The sequence below is a fragment of the Xyrauchen texanus genome, chromosome 37 (genome assembly GCF_025860055.1).
Source record: "Xyrauchen texanus isolate HMW12.3.18 chromosome 37, RBS_HiC_50CHRs, whole genome shotgun sequence".
Taxonomy (NCBI): Eukaryota; Metazoa; Chordata; class Actinopteri; order Cypriniformes; family Catostomidae; genus Xyrauchen; species Xyrauchen texanus.
The window spans coordinates 9,135,600-9,158,374 of record NC_068312.1 but is presented as its reverse complement, the minus strand read 5'-3'; the positions used below and the strand labels follow the sequence as shown (position 1 = coordinate 9,158,374).

General features: G+C 38.2%; 1 protein-coding gene across 1 annotated transcript in view; it reads left to right on the top strand.

Moving 5' to 3' along the window:
* bin3 (bridging integrator 3) overlaps window positions 1-22,775 on the top strand; it is a 95,677-nt gene that overhangs the window by 10,896 nt on the left and 62,006 nt on the right. The window contains exons 2-3 of the mRNA XM_052109148.1: window positions 18,180-18,228; window positions 21,472-21,512. Coding sequence (XP_051965108.1) covers window positions 18,180-18,228; window positions 21,472-21,512 — 90 coding nt within the window. The remainder of the gene's footprint in view (window positions 1-18,179; window positions 18,229-21,471; window positions 21,513-22,775) is intronic.

The window sequence follows — 22,775 nt, the reverse complement described above, 5'->3', positions numbered from 1 at the left end:
GCTGCAGCATTGAAAATGAGTCTAAAGCCTGTTAATGTACCTAAAAACAGTTGACGTCGTGCAGCTTGCATTCGGTTTTGATGACCTCGCTAAGAGCATGGGATCAGTTCCTTTGGTTTGAACGCTTATACATAAATAAGGGTGTATGTAAAAATTGCTCAGTATGTGAAGAACCTTGACTTCAGATTCCCACAGTACAATATCATCCCACTGAATTACTGCTTTCCTATCAGAACCATGACCTCCTGACTCATAGCAGCCTAGTTAGTTACACTACACAACAGTTTCAAGTAGTAATATTTAATGGTGGATTATAGTGTTTTGTTTGGATGCCTAAACTTTAGAATTGTTAATAATAATATTGTAATAATATGGATGGAATGTATTGAAAAAAGATCCAATACATTTTAAAGGTGACTGAGGCTGTCAGTTCCTTAACATTCTGCCTAACATAGCCTACTTTCTTTGTATTCTGCATAACGGGAAGTCATATGGGTTTTAAAGAAAATGATGGTGAATAAATCATGACAGAATTCTAATTTTTTTATGAACCGTTCCTTTAATAAACATGCAAGGACTGTGGAATGTGTATAACTTTGTCACTGACAGGCAGGGTTGGGAGGGTTACTTTTATTCCACTACAGATTGCAGAGTACATTATGTAAAATGTAATTTGTAACGTATTTCGTTAGATTACTCAAGGTCAGTAAAGTATTCTAAATATTTTGGATTACTTCTTCAGCACAGGTAGATTATTTTCACTTGTTTTGACTATAAAAACTCTGTCAGTACAGTAATACAAAATACACATTGTGGCAGGGCAGGGTCGGGTCGTGATACTACACACCGGTCCCGTACTAGGCTAATTATGCCTCCGTGAGGTTTAAAGGCTGACTGCAGAGGGCTGTGCGGGAGAGAGAGATCGTTAGCGGACATGTCCATCATGTGTGTTTATGTTGTCTTTTGAGTTTCTCATTAAAATATGATTTATATCGTCAAGCCGGTTCTCGCCGCCTCCTTGCCCATCCTTTCCATTGAATACGTTACACTGGTGCCGAAACCCGGGAAGGAGGAGGGATACGCCATAGTAGAGTTCTCGCCACTACCGTCCACCCCAACGGAGCAGCCGTGGCCATCTGCCGGGGGACGAGGAGCCCAGCCGCCTGAACGAGGACGATAGCCGCCGACCGCGTGGGGAGAAGGGGCTGCTAGCCGACCGCCTGGAGCGGGCAGGGCCGCTGCCAGGGGCGCAGGAGTCGCCTACCGGCCGCTGAAACGCGGCGGGGTTGAAGACCGCCGACCGCGAGCGGGGAGGGGCTCACTGGCGTCCGCCTGGAGTGAGAGGACCACTGCCAGGGGCGGGGGAGACTCCTTCTGTTCCCCGAGAACGCGGCGGGGTGGTCCGTCCGCCAGGGGCTGGAGGACTGCCTCGGATCCGCCCGGAGAGGCGCGGCTGTCATCCGTTGGAGGGTGGAGGAGTGGCCGCGGAACAAGCTGCGGCGTATCGGAGAACTGGCGAGTAAGATTTTTTTTTTTTTTTCATCTCTCTCTCCTCTCTCTCTCTCTCTCACTGTCGCTCTGCGTTGGCCTTTATCCTCTTTTAAATTTTACAGTTGTTTGGGGGGGTACTACACTGTTACAGGAAGTACCCCCCATTTTAATTATTTCTGTTTCCCTCCCCTTGTCCCCTCCCTCGTCCAGGTAGATGGGCATGACCTGCCGGCAGACAGCGCAGAAGGCGCGCCCTCCCCCAGGGAAAGGGGGGGGGGGGGTGTACGTCAGGCCGGGGGCTCCCCAGCCTGAGAGAACGAGGGAGGAATGTGGCAGGGCAGAGGGTGGGGCTGGGTCGTGATACTACACACCGGTCCCGTATTAGGCTAATTATGCCTCCGTGAGGTTTAAAGGCTGACTGCAGAGGGCCGTACGGGAGAGAGAGATCGTTAGCGGACATGTCCGTCATGTGTGTTTATGTTGTCTTTTGAGTTTCTCATTAAAATATGATTTATATCGTCAAGCCGGTTCTCGCCGCCTCCTTGCCCGTCCTTTCCATTGAATACGTTACACACATGTTAAAAATACATTCTTAGAAAAACCTAAGTATATTATGCAGTGTTGTTTCTAAAACAAGATCAATCAAATTGATCTTGTTTTAAACCTTTTTAGATATTTTTACAGGAAAACAATAAAAAATATGATTGTGCCTGGTAACGTGCATGTAAAATGGCAAGAAATAGCATTTTAGCTTAGCGTAAAGCTAACAATTTACACAAGGTTTATTTCTCTTTCTTGTGCTCCAAACATACTTCAATTTTTCTCTGTCTGCTCCTATGACACATCATAAGACAGTGTTTCCCAAAACATTTTCTGACACGGCACACTTTTTACGACTAAAAATGTTTATGGCACACCATTATCCCACATAGGCTAACCATCGTCAATATTTTTCCTTTTCAAGAACTTGTCCATGTATTCTGTCTGTCTTAGTAGCGTGTTTACTTGTAATGTTTGAAATTCGGCTATGCAAAAAAAACAACAACAAGTCACATACAGTGCTTGCGTTAGACTTTATCATCGTAGGTCATTTTGACGGACAGGGCCGTAAAAATTCAATCAATCTATTATTACCCGTCTGTGGCAGCGGGGGCATGGTCAAGCGCCCGTCCGGGAGAGAAAAGCGGTAAGGGCGCTCACACCTGAGCTAAATTATGTCTAACACCTGTCTCTAATTGCAGTAGAGCGAGGAGAGCGGATAAAAAGCCAGCGGCCACAGAGCAGAGGGAGCCCGACCTACAGCAACCCAGTGTTTCTGTGTTGATATGTGTGTGTGTGCACAGTATAAAGTGTCAATAAAAAGGCTTACCTTGTGCCGGAGACCTGTTTCCCTGTCCTCTTTCAAGGAAGTTGTCACACCGTCATTTTAATTTTAAATAATAATAAGACATTTAATAGCTTTTATTTTCATTCACGTTTTCATTTTTAATCATGAACTTCCAGGATGAGTATATAGCAGATGATGCATTTATTTATTTATTTATGAGGAGAACAGATGAACAACAGAGACACCACACGAAGCAGATGAATGTTTTATTTTTTCCCCCCCGCAGTGACAGTGGAGGCCACTAAAACCCGACATATGAACAACTCAATATTACAAAAAACAAATACGATTAAAATATGAACAGAACACGTAACAAATGAACTGAACTCAATCGACAACTCAAACCTTCTGCCTGGTCCGCATCTACTTCAACTGTGTGCTCGCCTGTGTGTAATCAAACGCATCAAGGGAGACTGATGCTGAGGCAATTGTCATTATATTTTGCGTCTTTGCCTCAGACAGAAGACTTCTCGTGGCAGTTTTAATTTGTTCTGGAGGCTGAAACCAGCGTCAAGCTCCGCATTGCCCTCCACATGACAAGATTTGCAGAAAGCGTCACAGAGGGGCGATTTTACGATTTTGCCAAGTAAAAAAGCGGGAGGTGTGCGCAATAAACTTTGAAAAGATGTATTTCGATGAGAGAGGACAAAGCTTTCAGTTGCTTTGACAGCAGAAAGTAATACAAGGTCTAAGTGTTTTCTTGGTGAATTTAAATTAGTTCAATAACTGGGGTCTTTGATATTTGCAAACGATAAGGTACCATTTAAATAAAAGACATTTTGAGACATTCAGTGTCTCCCAAAAATTTTGACAAATTTTTTGTACTGTCAAAGACATTATTGGTGAAGCAAAAACGTGTGTGAAAAACACTTTGGTGTGACGTAACTTCATAGGCTTTCAATGTATTCTGCAGCACTGATGCAATTCATGTGATGACCATTAACGTGTATAAATATCACTCCTTTTTCACATTAATTATTGCTCTTTACAATCACAAAAGTGACCAATTATGGTTTTATAAAGGCAGATTTCTTTCGAGGTGAGGAGTTTGGATCCCTGAAATTATAATTTTTTTCATGCATTTATTTATTTTGTGGAATTTTATAATTTTCCACGGCACACCTGACAATTTTTCACAGCACACTAAGATGTATATGTATACACGTATATAAATGTTGCATTATTTATATACATATATATAAATTTGTCCATCTGAAAGGACTAAATATTAAATTAAACAAATGACAATAAAATGCAAAATAATCTCTTCAGTAATCAAAATACTTTTTGAATGTAACAGTATTGTAAATTCCAATGATTTGAATTGTAACTGTAGTGGAATACAGTTACTTATATTTAGTATTTCAAATACATAATCCCGTAACATGTGTTTTGTTACTGTGGAGTTCTACAGGCGCAGATTCTGTGTGGGCCTGGTTATGACCTGAGGGGGAGAAACTGCAGGTATCTGTCTTGTTTTAGTTTTTTGGGCTCTCAGAACTGGTCTTTGTTGTGAAGATGAGATATTCCCCACCTTTCCTCTTATCCTAAATGCGTAAAGGTCTGTGAGAGATCTCCGCTCATTGTTACCAAGCTTCCAAAGTGAACTTGTGCTTTTAATCCATTGTCAATTAATTCCAGAGGGATTTCCGTAGTCAATTTGCAGTTGTCTTGTTTGTTTAAAAATCTAGTTGAGCAATTCTTACTGACGTATGACTTGCTTACGATGATGAATTCACCCATCTGACAAGATAAAAGTGAAAACTGGTCACTTGCTCATGCAACTCACTACGCCAGTATGCAGATGAAACAATTGACTTCAGTATGGCTTCTTACTTGTTTCTCTTTTTTGCCTTGCCCCGAGTGATGGCTGTTTATGTAATTTTGGCAATAGTAAACTGTTTCTGCAGTGAGTCAACTTCAGGAAGTTCAGTGGGTGATGACATGTAGTTTTCCATGATGATGGAGGCAAAAGAGTTGCATAACAAAGGTGAATGATGCGTTCCCTGGAATTTCAATAGCTATATGCTAGTGGACTCCTAAAAATGTACGTAATAAACGTTTAGCAGATATATGAATTTAAAGTGAAGAGATTTAAAGATTTTAAGATCCATAACACTCTTTTCCAATTATCAGTTGTCCAATGTCTGTGTTTCTTTGCCCACTCTAACATTTTCATTTTTCTTTTTTGTTTCAAACGTGTGTTTTTCTTTGCAATTCTTTCCATAAGGCCTGAACCCCTGAGTCTTCTCTTTACTGTTCTACATGAAACTGGTGTTGAGTGGGTAGAATTCAATGAAGCTGTCAGCTGAGGACATGTGAGGCTTCTATTTCTCAAACTAGAGTCTCTGATGTACTTATCCTCTTGTTTAGTTGTACATCTGACCTTACACATTTCTTTCTGTCCTTGTTAGAGCCAGTTGTCCTTTGTCTTTGAAGACTGTAGTGTACACCTTTGTACGATATCTTCAGTTTTTTTGGTTATTTCAAGCATTGTATTGCATTAGTTCATCAAAACAATGAATGACTGATGAGCTTGTAGAAAAGCTGTTTCTTTTTTGTCTATTTTGACCTAATATTGACCTTAAGACATGTCAGTCTATTGCATACTGTGGCAACTCCAAAACAAACACAAAGACAATGTTAAGTTTCATTTAATGGACTAATAGCTTTCAGCAGTGTTTGATATAATGGCAAATGGTTTTCTAGAACCAAATTAGCAGGTTTGCATGATTACTCAAGGATAAGGTGTTGGAATAATGGCTGCTGGAAATGGTGCCTGTCTAGATTTGATCAAAAATACCTTTTCAAAAAGGTGGTGATGGTGCTGTTTTTTTACATCAGTGATGTCCTGACTATACTTTGTGATTGGTTGAATGCCACATTGGTGAATTTAAGTACCAATTTCCTTCCGATAACAGCAAAATCTGGACATTATTTAAATCTTTTGACTGTGTGTGTGTGTGTGTGTGTGTGTGTGTGTGTGTGTGTGTGTGTGTGTGTGTGTGCGTGTGTGTGTGTGTATATATATATATATACACACACCCGCATACACTACCATTTAAAAGTTTGGGGTCACTTTCCTGAAATATGTCTCATGATCTTAAAAATCTTTTGCTCTGAAGGCGTATGCTTAAAATTATAAACTAAAAAAAAAAAGTTTTTGAAATGGATGACTTGGACCAAATAATAAAGAAAGCAGCCAATAAATGCCCAACATAGATTAACTCATCCCAGGGTGATGCCTCAAGAAGTTGGTTGAGAAAATGCCAAGAGTACATGTCTGCAAATTCTAGGCAAAGGGTGACTACTTTGAAGATGCTAAAATATAACAGTTTTAATTTATTTTAGATTTTGTTTAGTCACAACATAATTCTCATATTTCCATTTCTATTATTCCATAGTTGTGATGAATTTACTATTATTCGAAAATGTCGAAAAAAAATAAAGAATAAGTGCCCCCAAACTTTTGAACAGTAGTGTGTGTGTGTGTGTGTATATATATATATATATATATATACACACACACACACACACACACACACACAGGTGAAACTCGAAAAATTAGAATATCGTGCAAAAGTTCATTAATTTCAGTAATTCAACTTAAAAGGTGAAACTAATATATTATATAGACTCATTACAAGCAAAGTAAGATATTTCAAGCCTTTATTTGATATAAGTTTTATGATTATGGCTTACAGCTTATGAAAACCCCAAATTCAGAATCTCAGAAAATTAGAATATTGTGAAAAGGTTCAGTATTGTAGGCTCAAAGTGTCACACTCTAATCAGCTAAACACCTGCAAAGGGTTCCTGAGCCTTTAAATGGTCTCTCAGTCTGGTTCAGTTGAATTCACAATCATGGGGAAGACTGCTGACCTGACAGTTGTGCAGAAAACCATCATTGACACCCTCCACAAGGAGGGAAAGCCTCAAAAGGTAATTGCAAAAGAAGTTGGATGTTCTCAAAGTGCTGTATCAAAGCACATTAATAGAAAGTTAAGTGGAAGGGAAAAGTGTGGAAGAAAAAGGTGCACAAGCAGCAGGGATGACCGTAGCCTGGAGAGGATTGTCAGGAAGAGGCCATTCAAATGTGTGGGGGAGCTTCACAAGGAGTGGACTGAGGCTGGAGTTACTGCATCAAGAGCCACCACACACAGACGGGTCCTGGACATGGGCTTCAAATGTCAAACGTCTTACCTGGGCTAAAGAAAAAAGAACTGGTCTGTTGCTCAGTGGTCCAAAGTCCTCTTTTCTGATGAGAGCAAATTTTGCATCTCATTTGGAAACCAAGGTCCCAGAGTCTGGAGGAAGAATGGAGAGGCACACAATCTAAGATGCTTGAAGTCCAGTGTGAAGTTTCCACAGTCTGTGTTGGTTTGGGGAGCCATGTCATCGGCTGGTGTTGGTCCACTGTGCTTTATTAAGTCCAGAGTCAACGCAGCCTTCTACCGGGACATTTTAGAGCACTTCATGCTTCCTTCAGCAGACAAGCTTTATGGAGATGCTGACTTCATTTTCCAGCAGGACTTGGCACCTGCCCACACTGCCAAAAGTACCAAAACCTGGTTCAATGACCATGGTATTACTGTGCTTGATTGGCCAGCAAACTCGCCTGACCTGAACCCCATAGAGAATCTATGGGGCATTGCCAAGAGAAAGATGAGAGACATGAGACCAAACAATGCAGAAGAGCTGAAGGCCGCTATTGAAGCATCTTGGTCTTCCATAACACCTCAGCAGTGCCACAGGCTGATAGCATCCATGCCACGCGCATTGAGGCAGTAATTAATGCAAAAGGGGCCCAAACCAAGTACTGAGTACATATGCATGATTATACTTTTCAGAGGGCCGACATTTCTGTATTTAAAATCCTTTTTTTTTATTGATTTCATGTAATATTCTAATTTTCTGAGATTCTGAATTTGGGGTTTTCATAAGCTGTAAGCCATAATCATCAAAATTATATCAAGTAAAGGCTTGAAATATCTTACTTTGCTTGTAATGAGTCTATATAATATATTAGTTTCACCTTTTAAGTTGAATTACTGAAATTAATGAACTTTTGCACGATATTCAAATTTTTCGAGTTTCACCTGTATACACTCACCTAAAGATTATTAGGAACACCATACTAATACTGTGTTTGACCCCCTTTCGCCTTCAGAACTGCCTTAATTCTACGTGGCATTGATTCAACAAGGTACTGAAAGCATTCTTTAGAAATGTTGGCCCATATTGATAGGATAGCATCTTGCAGTTGATGGAGATTTGTGGGATGCACATCCAGGGCACGAAGCTCCCGTTCCACCACATCCCAAAGATGCTCTATTGGGTTGAGATCTGGTGACTGTGGGGGCCATTTTAGTACAGTGAACTCATTGTCATGGTCAAGAAACCAATTTGAAATTATTTGAGCTTTGTGACATGGTGCATTATCCTGCTGGAAGTAGCCATCAGAGGATAGGTACATGGTGGCCATAAAGGGATGGACATGGTCAGAAACAATGCTCAGGTAGGCCGTGGCATTTAAACGATGCCCAATTGGCACTAAGGGGCCTAAAGTGTGCCAAGAAAACATCCCCCACACCATTACACCACCACCACCAGCCTGCACAGTGGTAACAAGGCATGATGGATCCATGTTCTCATTCTGTTTACGCCAAATTCTGACTCTACCATCTGAATGTCTCAACAGAAATCGAGACTCATCAGACCAGGCAACATTTTTCCAGTCTTCAGCTGTCCAATTTTGGTGAGCTCTTGCAAATTGTAGCCTCTTTTTCCTATTTGTAGTGGAGATGAGTGGTACCCGGTGGGGTCTTCAGCTATTGTAGCCCATCCGCCTCAAGGTTGTGCGTGTTGTGGCTTCACAAATGCTTTGTTGCATACCTCGGTTGTAACGAGTGGTTATTTCAGGCAAAGTTGCTCTTCTATCAGCTTGAATCAGTCGGCCCATTCTCCTCTGACCTCTAGCATCAACAAGGCATTTTCGCCCACAGGACTGCCGCATACTGGATGTTTTTCCCTTTTCACACCATTCTTTGTAAACCCTAGAAATGGTTGTACGTGAAAATCCCAGTAACTGAGCAGATTGTGAAATACTCAGACCGGCCTGTCTGGCACCAACAACCATACCACGCTCAAAATTGCTTAAATCACCTTTCTTTCCCATTCTGACAATCAGTTTGGAGTTCAGGAGATTGTCTTGACCAGGACCACACCCCTAAATGCATTGAAGCAACTGCCATGTGATTGGTTGATTAGATAATTGCATTAATAAGAAATTTAACAGGTGTTCCTAATAATCCTTTAGGTGAGTGTATATGTGTATGTGTATATATATATATATATATATATAACGGATCTTTTATATTATAAATGTATTTTAAGTCACATTTAAAAAAGAAAAAAAAAAAGTGTTATATTTTAGATCTCCTAACCCTATACCTAGACCTGACTATTTCTCAACCATATAAAAAAATTGTGAATGGCAGATAAAGCAAAATGTTCATGTTTAAATGATTGCGGGATTTGACTGTTATGAATGCTTACGATGAATTGAGAGGATGATAATCAATTAATAAATCTTTGATTGTTCGTCGCACAAATCATTTGTATGGCTTCTGAAGACTTGGAATATACTGCTCAAATAAAACTCTTTTGTGTCCATGACAAACAAAACAAAAATTAAATGATAGAGTTATAATAAGAAAAATGATAGAATAGATAAAGTTTAGTCTTTGTTAAAATTATGGAGTTCTTTAAAAAGAGTTGAATACATCACCAAAAATCAACAGAATGGAACCATTATAATACCAAATTAGGTAAATGCGTCGACTGCGTTAAATGTATTTAATCATATTTATTATTCTATATTACTTATTATTCTATAATTCCATGAATGCAATGCGGAAAAAAAATCTCTGTTGACCTCTGCCATCAACAATACATGTCCGTCCACAGAACTGCCGCTCACTGAATGTTTTTTTTATTTTGTTTTTGGCAATATTCTGAGTAAATCCTAGAGATTGTTTTGTTAAAATCCAAGGAGATCAGCAGTTACAGAAATACTCATACCAGCCCAACTGGTACCAGCAATCATGCCACGGTCAAATCACTGAGATCACATTTTTCCCCATTCTGATGACTGATGTGACCATTAATTAAAGCTCCTGACCCGAATATGCATGATTTTGTGCAATATACAGCTGTAACACGATTGGCTGGATAGATAATCGCATGAATAATTAAGTGTTCCTTATAAAGTGGTCGGTGAGTATATGCATATACTGTATATTACAGTAACTACATGTTAACCAATTAAAGTTTTTTTACAGTAGCAGTTTTACATCCTTTTACCATAAACATATGAATACTCATGAGATTGTGTTGGACTAGCAATTAACGCATCATGTTCAAGGCTTTGAGGTAATGAAGCCTATTGTCTATTTCAAAAATCGTCCACCCCAACTTGCTGTTATGATATACTGTATCTCAACACCGGAAAGAAAAAACTACACTCCTCAAGCTATTTCACGGGACTTTTAAAGCACAAATCGAGCACATAATGCTAGGTACAAGATTTTAGAATATTTTATTTCTTCAGTTTCATACTCAATTTGTTTTTATTTTGTATTATCTTATATCATGTTATTTGAGGTGATTTGGTTTCCTTTTGAAATGGGATTTAAAGCTGTTTTCAAGCCGATCACTTTGAGCTAAATCACACATACATACACAAAATCCCCCTGTGCAGATGCCATTCCTGTTCTCCACACCGACCTCACACACGCATACACACACCCTTTCTCACACCCCTCTCTTTCCGTCTCATTAGCTCACATGCTTTTGCTTTGACGCAGCCAGCTCTCTACGCTCCTGTCAGCCAGCTGTCCATCAATCTTCAGCAGCCATACTACTGTCACATCAATAATGTTGTGTAGTTGTGTGCGTGAGAGAGAGGTGCCTGCAATAGCAGCAGTGAATTTTATTTTTCTCTTCAGGTGTACCCCAGCCTGTCTCGGGTGTAATTACGAAATAACGCATGAGAACGAGATGGTGGGGGCCGAACAGCTAATTACTGCTTTTCAGTTTTCACTTAAAGTTAAGAGGAGATAAGAGATGTGATGCCATTGTGCCACCTCTTTTGGAGGTTATCAAGTTTAACAAGAAGTTCTGCCATTCCCTAAGTAACATGTTACATGGATCTCGAAGTAGTCAAGTCTATTGTTATAATAAATAAAATATTAATTGTATGAATATTTCTATATTATAAATAAACATGTATTAGGGCTTATGTTTTCCATTCTAACAGTATTCTTTTTTCTAAGCTAGATTTCAGAAGAATTAAAGTGTTGTACTAATGTATTTTAAGTATTTAGCATTCTATCAAAATATATATATTTTTTAAACAGACCAGAGTATAAATTCATAATGCTAGTCATCATATTGGAAGAATGCTTATAACTTTTGTATCTTTTAGTAAGTCCACTAACTACTGTTTTGATGGTCAATACAATATAAATGCAAATGCAAAATAAGAGCACAGACCCAAATAGTTTATAGTTAAGGCATTTCACATCAACTATTTTCAATATCTGTTGTTATTTTATTTTTTGGTTTTTGCAGCCCTAGTTACTTGCAAATGTTTGTGCAGTTATGATCTGTTATGATAATTTTTGTTGTCTGGACTGATGTTGTAGTGGCAACAATTGATGTTGTGTGATGTGGTTAGTCTAAAAGCTAAAGCTATTGAAACTTCAGATCTGCTGCTTTAACACTGGTCTGGAGCAACACTTAGTTCAGCAGAAACCCAAGCTATTTTTTTGTGAAGCAGCATACGTGCTTCAAGCAAAAGAGATTCTTACTCTGCCCACATAAATGTACATCACTCAGTCATCAATTATTTGGGTCATGTTGACCTTTTACCTATTTTTTTTTTGTCTTTCCGGTTTGTTTCCTTGCCCTAATTGCATTCTTTTCTCTTTTTCTTTTCTTTTTTTTGGCCTTTGTCTCTTTTTAAGATACATTTAATGTACTGTGAAGAAAATATATTGGCGAGAGGGATTGAGACTTGCCAAAAGCTGGATTCAAGGAGTTGCTATCCGTGAGAACAGCACTGCTCGTATGTTTAAAACATGTTCCATTTACTTATGCACCATAGCTCCAACAAACCCTAAATGTGTTCTCTGTGAAACAACATCAGCTTCATTCCAACACCTTTTCCAAGGCTCTGTTAGAACTGTAGGGTTCTGGTAGAATTTAGGGTTCTGATAGAACTTTGATTCGGTTAGAACTGTAGGGTTCTGGAAGAATTTAGGGTTCTGATAGAACTTTGATTCGGTTAGAACTGTAGGGTTCTGGTAGAATTTAGGGTTCTGATAGAATTTTGATTCGGTTAGAACTGTAGGGTTCTGGAAGAATTTAGGGTTCTGATAGAACTTTGATTCGGTTAGAACTGTAGGGTTCTGGTAGAATTTAGGGTTCTGATAGAACTTTGATTCGGTTAGAACTGTAGGGTTCTGGAAGAATTTAGGGTTCTGATAGAACTTTGATTCGGTTAGAACTGTAGGGTTCTGGTAGAATTTAGGGTTCTGATAGAATTTTGGGATTCTGTTAGAACTGTAGGGTTCTGGTTAGAGATGCACCGATCGACCGGCCAGGGACCGGAATTAGCCGATTTTCCGCATGCTCGGCCCGGACTGGTGACCGGCCAGTCAGCCTCACATCTTACCGATTCCAAGCCGGTCCATTTTGTTGCCAGCGGCGCAGGCAATAACGTCACAGCCGCACGTAAACATGTCATTGGCGTGTTAGATCTTCACTGTGAGTGAAGAATAAATAAAGTTCGTAATGTGTAATAATTATAAGGCCAAAGTAAACAGTGGGGGAACCACCACAATAACTTTCGGATCAACAAACCTAATTAGACATTTAAAACACCATCACCAGCTGAAAATGCCCATTTTAAAAAAGAAGCTAAAAAAGTGAAAGCGGCTAAAGCTAGCCAGAGCTCAGAGCCAGCCACAAGTCAGCAGCCTCTCCTGTCATTCCTTGGTATGAGCAGCGAAAAGAACAAAGCAATTACAAGAAAAATGATGGAATTCATGGCCCTGGATGACCAGCCGTTCTCCATAGTTGAGGACAGAGGGTTCAGAAATCTGATACATTTCCTCGATACAGAGTAGGAGGTACTTTCGAGACGTCACGTTGCCCGAGTTGTTTAATCTTGTGTGTTCGAGTGTTGAAGCCGTTCCCGAAGCAGCAATCAGTTTTACAACTGATATTTGGACATCTAACGTAAGTAATAAAAGGTCCATTTATAAAAATAGTGGAAAATGACATCTGTTATATAAAGCAACTCATTTGCAGTTAATTGTTATTTCTACCTCTTTCCAGTCACAGAGCACTTTATTTTGAGAGTTGTTTAAGTGAGAGAAGATCCTGTAACTTAGTGCAGTTTGGGGAAAATTGTAATGTTTAATAATTTATTTTATTATGAAAAAATGTTGCATTGAAGAAAGTTAGATTTTGTTTGTATATGCGGTCAATAATAGTTCTTAGAAAGAAAAGGGCTCTGGTAGAACTGTAGGGATCTGGTAGCCCTTTTCTACTCAAACTGTTTTATTTCTTCCACAAGAAAGGCCGTTAGGCCCCAGAAACTTGCTGGTCTCTACGCAGGAACCAATTACGTCATGGGGATAATGTGTATGGGATAATGTTTCGTCACTAGGTTAAGCTTTCCAATCAACAACAGTAAAAAATCAACAACCCAAAATCTTTAGAGAGTACAGAGACCGTAAAAAGGACCTTAGCTAAAGCGGCAGTAGACGAAGCAACGATTGCTCGGACTCTGACCAGCCAGCTAACCAGGGCATTGAATTCAGCCAGTAACGCTACAGACAAACACCAAAGTTAATATATTTATTAGGGCTGTCAATCGATTACAAATTATAATCGAATGAATTACATGATGTCCCGATTAATTAATCGCATATACAAATATTTGCTGAGAAAGCCCCTTATATAACAATAATTCAACATATAATGATTATACATATTTATATCAATAAATAATTATACATAGTTATCTTTAAATATTAAAAAAATTGTATATTTATATTTTAAAAAAAATATTCAGATAATTAAAATGCATTACATGCTTGTGGCAGAAGAGTTAATCATTGATAAGACAATACAAAATCGGCTTTAGAATACAATGTATTGTTTACTACCATATTATTGATCATAAGTCATTCATTGGCATACAGTTCACAGCAATCCATTTCACAAGTGAATTTGTCAATCAGTTGGAGATTTATTATGAGGGCTTCTTTAAGGACCCGTCAATTTACACCTACGTCAGACATTTGTTTTATTCATTTTTATTAATGCTTACAAAACTTTTACATCTAGAACCAAGAGCTATATTAAAACGACAAATTAAAACAAACAACAAAAAGGAAAATAAATAAACCGTTTAATAAAATTATCAAATTGTTTACATATTTCAAAACACTTTACAACTTTACAACTTTCTTTTTACTAAAATTGGAAATTGTTCTTAGGTATTGCTGAACCAGGACTAATGGTTTATAACCACTATACTTACGTTTATGAATACTAAACTTTGTCAACAAAAGCAGAAAATTAATCAAATAACATTCCTTATGAAGAGACATGACATAGCTAAAAAAATAAATAAAATAAAACATTTTCAAAACAAAGTTGAAAGCTGGGAATAATATGATCTTTAACAATCTTGCAGAAATCAGACCAAAAACAAGTCCAAAATATATGAAAATGTTTTTCCGCCTGCAGACCACAAAATGTACAGAATAAATCGACATCACATATCGACATTTGATGGAAATTTCTTTGATTTTATTCGTGATTAAATATTTATGGGTAACTTCCATATTTTTGCACCATCTCAATCCAGCCACACCCTGTGTCAGACATGCTTGTGTAGTGTCTCGGGTGCGTTGCATCATAAACATCAAATGTTTAGGTCACTGTGTCAAGATAAATCTAGTTTAATTCTCAATCTTTAAACACATCTTGAGATCCCTTAGTTCGCATTTAAGCTCCTTCAAGTGTTTGAACGCAAGAACGTAACGCATATTTGTGTTGTTGCTGCTGAAGTTTGTTTTCTTCACTGTATAAACTGCGTGTTGCTCATACAGCTGAAGTTTCACTTACTGCCCTCTGGAGTAAACAGGTGGTACTACAAGCTTGCATTTCTCAGGACTCTTCCTTAATATGTTCTGGGGGAAGTGCGATTATTTGCGTTAATTTTTTAACGCGTTATTTTTTAGTAAAATTAATCTCACTGAATTAACGCGTTAAATCGACAGCCCTAATATTTATGTAAGCTTTCCTTACACTCTTCTCATCTTATTTTTTTTGGCACTACTCACTTAAATAGGAAGATTGCAGCTGTCTGTCAAGTACTCTGGTGGGATTCTAAATCAAATCATAAACACAATATTATATGCTATGGCAAAAATCCAAATACAATGCTAATAACGATTCCACTGTTACATTTTATAGCAAGTAAAGCCACATTAAATAAGTTCATAGTAAAAAAAAATTACAAATATTACGTTTAGCCAAGCTCACACTACCTGGCGTCTTGAGCGTAAATGTCATCTCTGACGTGTCTTGTTGAGCAATGTAATAACATTGAATTGCATTTCTCTGTCCTCAAATATGTCCTCAAAAACAGGTAAAAGCTGACAACAAACACTGTGATGCACCATGATTGTTTGTGGGCAGGTGAGTTAGTCATGTAAAACTACCACTTAGCCACATTACCTGTTACGTAACTTTTCGGTTCGCAAGTCAGTAGAATAGCACAGCCAGTTTATGATAGCCTCTAAATACCCCGGCCGTAAACTAGCCAAGCACAGTCATGAGAACCATTGTCATTTTCATGGAAAAGCCCTGCGGTAGAACTGGTGGGTTCTGGTAGACATTATTGCATTATGGTAGAACTGAAGGGTTCTAGTAAAACTGTAGGGTTCTTTTAGAACTGCAGGTTTCTGGTTGAATTTCTAGGGTTCTAATAGAATTGTAAAGCCAAATTTATACTATGGAAGAAGCTGAACTTTTTTTTTTTCCACTTGGACAAATGAAAATACCCTAGGTGAATGAAGCCTGTGTTTATACTACATGCAGCGTCCTTTTAACATTTGTTTGTTGAGGGTGACGTCACGGAGTGCCATCAACTCTCTGGCGAACAAAATGCCATACTGGATGTGAAACATTATGTAGTTGACTTTTCATAGGGCACAGCCTCATCTCGTCCTCTGGTTAGAACTGAAGTTCTATGAGCATGTGCTACATGGAATTCAGAACAAAAGCTTCACATGTCATTTTTATGTGAACTAAAGGAAGCCTGTTTGGCCAGTAATTATAAATTAGCCTTAAGGTTCTGGAATGTTTAGGGTTCTGGTAGAATTTATCGTGCTCTATTTGAACTTCAATGTTCTAGTAAAACTGTAGGATTCTGAAAGAACTGTTGGGCTCTGGTAGTTTTTTATAGAGTTTGGGTAAAAATATAGGGTTCTGGTTAAACAACAGGGTTCTGGTAGAATCAAATGCATTCTGTTTGTATTGAAAGGGTTCTGGAAGGATATAGTTCTGGTAGGACTGTTCTCCTGATTTTTTGAAAAACACTTTTATCTTTCAGCTTTATAAATCCATAACATTTCCATAAGTCCAAAGTATTGCTTTAGCTTCAACCAGCATGAGGTTCTCCAACTCTAGACAGCATTATTCTGACAATCTCCTGTTTTTACGCTTGGTAAGTTAACAGCAAAAACGTGGGAAAACGTGGGCAGAATGGCATAATGTGTTAATTCAAATGAGATTTTATCTGAAGACAAAACCAACCGTTGTGACCTAACTGAAGGCTGACTTTGTAGGCGTATCAGTATTTTATTTATTTTTTTGGTTGAATGGGGAAGGATACCAAACCAAAGTTAATTCTTCATACCCAGAGAATTGGGTTTTGGTGTCAAGCAAGGATCTGTCCAGATCTGCTGCAAAGTGGAAATGGATGAAGCTTCCTGAAAAATCTTTTTTTATTAGGGCTGAAGGCAGTCATGCATGGGCTCATCTGTTATTGTTTAACTATTTTAATTTAATTTAATTTATCAATTGTCACACATTATACATACATTTCTGCATATACATGGTGAAATTATTTATTTTTCACATATCCCAGCTAAGCTGGGGTCAGAGTGCAGGGTCAGCCATGATACGGCGCCCCTGGAGCAGATAGGTTTAAGGGCCTTGCTCAAGGGCCCAACAGTGGTGTCTTGGTGGTGTTGGGGCTTGAACCCCTGACCTTCTGGTCCGCTGAGCCACCACTGCCCTCTGAACTGAACCCTATCAAGAGTGTCCGCAGTGAACGTTTATTGTGTGACTGATGAATTAGGCCCAGAAAATACAAAAGTACTTCGCATAAACAGTGGGGTCCAAAAACCTGTGACAGACTATAGTGAAAAAATACTTCTGTCAAGTCTAAAATAGATCTGAGACAGCAGAAATACAATCCATGGTGAACTGAAGGTGACCTGTGGTCTGCTGCCATGTTTCTATGCGTGGTTGACTGGCATCCAGTATGTATGTGTGTGACTGCATCATGTGTGCACCTGAGTCTGCACAGGCTCTTGAGCGTGAATTCCTGTTTGCAGTAGTAGCAGACCACAGAAAAGTACATGTGTGTATGATGTGCACAAATACCAATTCCCCTGGCAGACCACAGGAAGAGTTGTGGCAACGTGGACAGCCACTTCTAATTACTAGGATCCTTTGAAGGTCTCTGAGAGATTTATATGACCCATATGAGATGATTTAATTTGCTGCAGGGGTTTTCAAAGTGTATCTCAAAATTCTCTGTGACCTGTTATGGCCTTTAAAGACCCCCATGAAATCGCTTGACCTGGTGTAGTTTTCTATCCTGTGGTGACAGAAATTTTGGATGAGTCATGCTAAAGGGCTCCTCTTTTTTTTTTTTTTTTAAATAGCCTACATATATGAATCGTGATTTGCGACTTGCTGGTTATTTGCAGGGGGAGGGACATTCTAGATAACATTTTGATTGGACAAAGATATTTGTAGTGCAAACTGAGTCATCAACATTTTTGCTCTGTTTTCCCAGAAGAAAAGTGGGTGTTTTCATGGGGTCTTTAAATCAAATGTTTTTTTAAGAAGATTCGTTTTTTTTTTAATTACAACTACAGTAGTCAATATAAAATCCTTATAATTGTGCTCTCTGTTTTCCTAGGATTCCTTTCAAAATCGGACAACCGAAGAAACAAATTGTTTCAAAAACGGTAAGTGCTAAAATCTTGTTCTTTTACACTTTCTCACAGCTTACATATAACAAATGGTATTTGTTTAAAGGGGTTCTCAGTCATTTTTTGAATATGTCATTTTCGACTGACTCAGTTCCCAACACCATAGTTGAAATTCACTATTCACTGTCGGTAAAAGTGACCAATAACAGAGTGGTTTCTGAGATTAAGTCAGGAGTAGTTTTCCACTGGTCATGTGATCCTAACAAGGCGTTCCCATGAGGGGACCCTCTCCATTTAGATTAAAATCGATTTATAAGGTTACTTACTAATGTGACTGGAGTCTTCATCATATGTGTGTGGTCGTAATTGTATACATATGTTTAAAATGTAAGTCATTTCTTTGGAAGTAAAACTTTTTAGTGAGGAAAAAAAGAAATACTGAATGCACCATCAACAAAATATCAGTTTGTATTTTCACTACTTTCTCACATAACTAACATTACAGGACAAAAATGGGCATCCTGTCTGTAGAACCGACTGGAACACTTCCTTCTGGGCATTTTTTCAGAAATACTGAATCCCAGACTTGGTATTTTTACTCTTTATAGCCAGACACATTAAACTATGCACTTGCTGGTAGATAAGTAGACGGTTTGCTTGGATGCTTTAGTCATCCTAAACAACAGTTAGAAGTTAGTTTGAAAACAGTTAGTTCTTTCCTTTCAGGGCCACATTTCAGTCCTTAAAATGTCCAGAAATGTAACATGGCAGTTGTGTTTCAATTTGATTAAAGGTATAGTTCACCTAAAAATGATTTCAGAAGCGTGTTAGGTTTTAAAGGGTAAATCAAAACTGTATATAAGGGGTTCAAAATGAAGACGATAAGTATTTGGACATTTTCTGGTTTTCAAGTGTTAGTGGATAATGTCCATATGTGCATTTACTCTGTTAGGACATCTGTGTGAACTTGAGGGGAACTGACTTGTACATCCACTAAAAATCACCTTGACACCAGTTGGTTAAGTAATTTCAAAATGCCTCAGAAATGTGACATTAGTTCTGAGAAAAGCTCAGGCATCATTTGTTTGCAGATGCTACTTGGTTTGTTATGTTGTAATGCAACGACATTCAGAAACTTTTCAATGTGGTTTAAGTGTCCAAATAATTTGTAGGTCCACTGTATCATGGACAACAGAAATAAGAGTTTTCTCAACACCCATGTTTACACCCACATCAACTTGACCTGCTCTTATGAACAACAGAAACAAGCAGCAGTCACCTTTTTGAGCTGTAGGTCACCAGAGGAGCTGTCTGTAATTACTCTTTGTCTGAGCATTCTTCCTCTTAATAGGTTTCCGCTGTGAATACATTAATGTAAACATGCTTCCGGTTCGTTTATACGCACTGAGGGATGAGTCGAAATGAATGTCTTTGGTAACTGACAGCAAGCCACGTGTTCGGTACATAGATATTAGTTTATTAAATAATTATAAGATGATATTCCTATAAGCAATGAGCATCTCTTTTCCAAATCTATGCTTCTCTGTTGTTTATACCGTACTCTTGTTTGCCTTTGAGTGGGTATCCTGATCTCTTCCTCTTAGAGAGGTAAATCAACTTCTTATTTTGTTACCTCGTTCTTTAATTCGCTTTATTTCCTGTTACAACACCCTTTCCATTGTCATCAGCGAGTGGGCAGGCCACAGGCCGGACGCGCGGCTGTAAACGGGGTCGCCACTGCCTGCCTGCCTTCCCAGATATTGTTTATTTACAGACTTTGCCCACCAAACCACAGGACAGGAACCACTGCTGTTGCAATTATGGCATCATTAACCCCCTACACGCAGCGGGTAGGGTGGCACAGGCACAAGCTAGTGTGGCAATTAACTGGTACTGCACTAATTACAGGACATCCAGTGACCACTGATTTCCAAATGAAAGATTATGCTCCTTCTGTTTCCAGGATCTTTTTATTTGATCTTGTTGGTGTTCTTCTGACATTTCACCTAATGGCTAAAACATCCCAAACTGATGTCCAAGGCACTTTTTCTTTCTTTGTACATATGCAAGGCTGAACAATAAGGATTGCCCAATGCAGCCTGATCTCATGAAAATTACTTGAGCGTAATAACATGACTTGCAAAATGACATTTTGTGGTTTCTTACATGGATCTCAGCAGTTCCCAGGTGAAATGTCCACTGAGTGGCGATTAAAAGTGAGTTAAATGTTCTCCTAAGGAGATCAAGTTTTGAAGATCAATGCTCTATCGGGTTTTAAATCAACAAAATCTACCTCTACCTGAAACCTAAATCCTGAACCTGACCGATAGTTTCTTAAAAAACTAATGTTACATGAAAAACGCAGTTGGTCAAGCCACAATATCACTTTGTAGAGCTTTTATGGCACTTTCATCTCATGGGTCGACTCACATGCTCTTCACGAGTCGTACCACGGTAATGTATGTCACAAGTGCAATGCTCTATCAGTTGAGCTAATGTGCAATTTTTTCGCATTTGAACAAGCTTGTAAATGTAATTGTAAATAATGATGCAGTAAAAGTGTTCGAGATAATATTGTTTGAGGAACAGGGCGAAAAGTAAGTGTCTATGAACTGGTAATCTGCCGTTTTACTCATGTTTAGTTTGAAAGTGACTAAAGTCGTTGTTGTTGCGCCTCATTTTACCAGGAAACTGCCGCATTTCATACAACGAGCCACGTATAAATCATTTTGCCAAAAATTTAGGCAGAGAAATGTGGAAATTTGTATAAATTGGGTTGCATGGGTTTAAAAGAAAAGAAAAAAGTCCATCTCTTTCCAACAAACCTCTTTATGAATTTGTTGTTGTCACTGAGTTACAATTTAGCTCTTCCAGTTATTATTCCAAATTGAAAACAATAAATTATTTGTTGAAAATTAAAGTGCTTAAAGTTTAATGAAAAATGTAGGATTATAAGGGGATATATATATATATATATATATATATATATATATATATATATATATATATATATAAAACAAATTCTGGTGAGTTCATTGAAAAATAGGCAGGGCAAGTAAAAGTTGAAGTAAAACATCCCTTGTTGTTGATCTCTGATACATCTATTGGCAAAATGGCTTTACAATCTTAACATACTCTAAGGTTCTGTAGCGCTGTAGGTGCTGTATTTGTGAGTACATACCCAAGAGAGCATGTAGAAAACTAGAGCAGTTTGCCCACACACTTCTTTTAAAGAGATCCTTCTATCCACTCTCACATGTCTTCTCTGTGTTTCCACAGGTTGAAAGGGACTTTGAGCGGGAATATGAGAAGCTTCAAAAGTAAGCTGATGTCCATTGTTGTTGTTTCAGTTTATATTTGTTGCGTTCGGTTGCTCACAGAACTTGGTTTGAGTATCATTATCTTGCCTGCAATTGTGCACCAAAAGATCGCACTTGAAAGACACCGAACACTCAAATATTTGTTTCCCAACATACTCCACCGAAGCAAAGCATCAGGTTTAAAAATAGAATGGCATTGGATCTGAAACCTTTTTATTTGATCAAAACCACTGCGTTGGTTTAGTTTGCAAAGAGAACCTGACACATCATTTGTTATTTTCAATGACACCACATCATTTTCAAAATGTATGTGATTCTATGATAAAATAAAGACATATACAGGGTTTTTCAGTGTTCCAGGTGAGAGGCTGACTTGACAAGAAAACTTTTTTTTCTTTATATTTTTTTCCTTTATAAAAATGTACTTGTGGTGTATTTTCTGACCAAAACAATTTGTCCAGTAAACTTCAGGTGTACTGCTTTGTAGGCCATGTAAATTCACATTAATCAGATTCACATAAATTACTGTTATTTAATTAACATTATTTCACAAGGTCCAGGTCCTATTTTACTAAAATATTAAATGGAAAAAATGAAAATTCTCTCATCGGTTAATCACTCTTATGCCATCCCAAATGTGTGTGACTTTCATTCATCTGCTGAACTCAAATGAAGATTTTTAGAAGAATTTCTCAGCTCTTTTGGTGCATACAATGCAAGTGAATGAGTGCCAAATTTTTGAAGCTCCAAATAAAGTCAGCATAAAATCCGGAAGACTCCAGTGGTTAAATCAGTGTCTTCAGAAGTGATTTGATAGGTGTGGGTGAGAAACTGATCACTTTTACATTCTTCTTGTGTTTTTGGTGATTTACATTCTTCATGCATACCTCCCCCTACTGGGCAGGGAGAAGTATTTCAATCAAAAAAGGACTTGAATATTGATCTGTTTCTCATCCACACCTATTATATCACTTCTGATGATATGGATTAAAACACTAGAGTTGTATGGATTACTTATATCCTGCCAATATGTGCTTTTTGAAGCTTCAACATTTTGGCACCCATTCACTTGCATTGTATGGACCTACAGAGCTGAGATATTCTTCTTAAAAACATAAACTGTGTTGACAGAAGAAAGTCATACACATCTGGGATGGCATGAGGGTTAGTAAATTATTAGAGAATTTAATTTTTTTTGGTGAACTGTCCCTTTAAACTCATTCTCAATTCTTATTACCATAATGTAAAAAATAATTATGTATA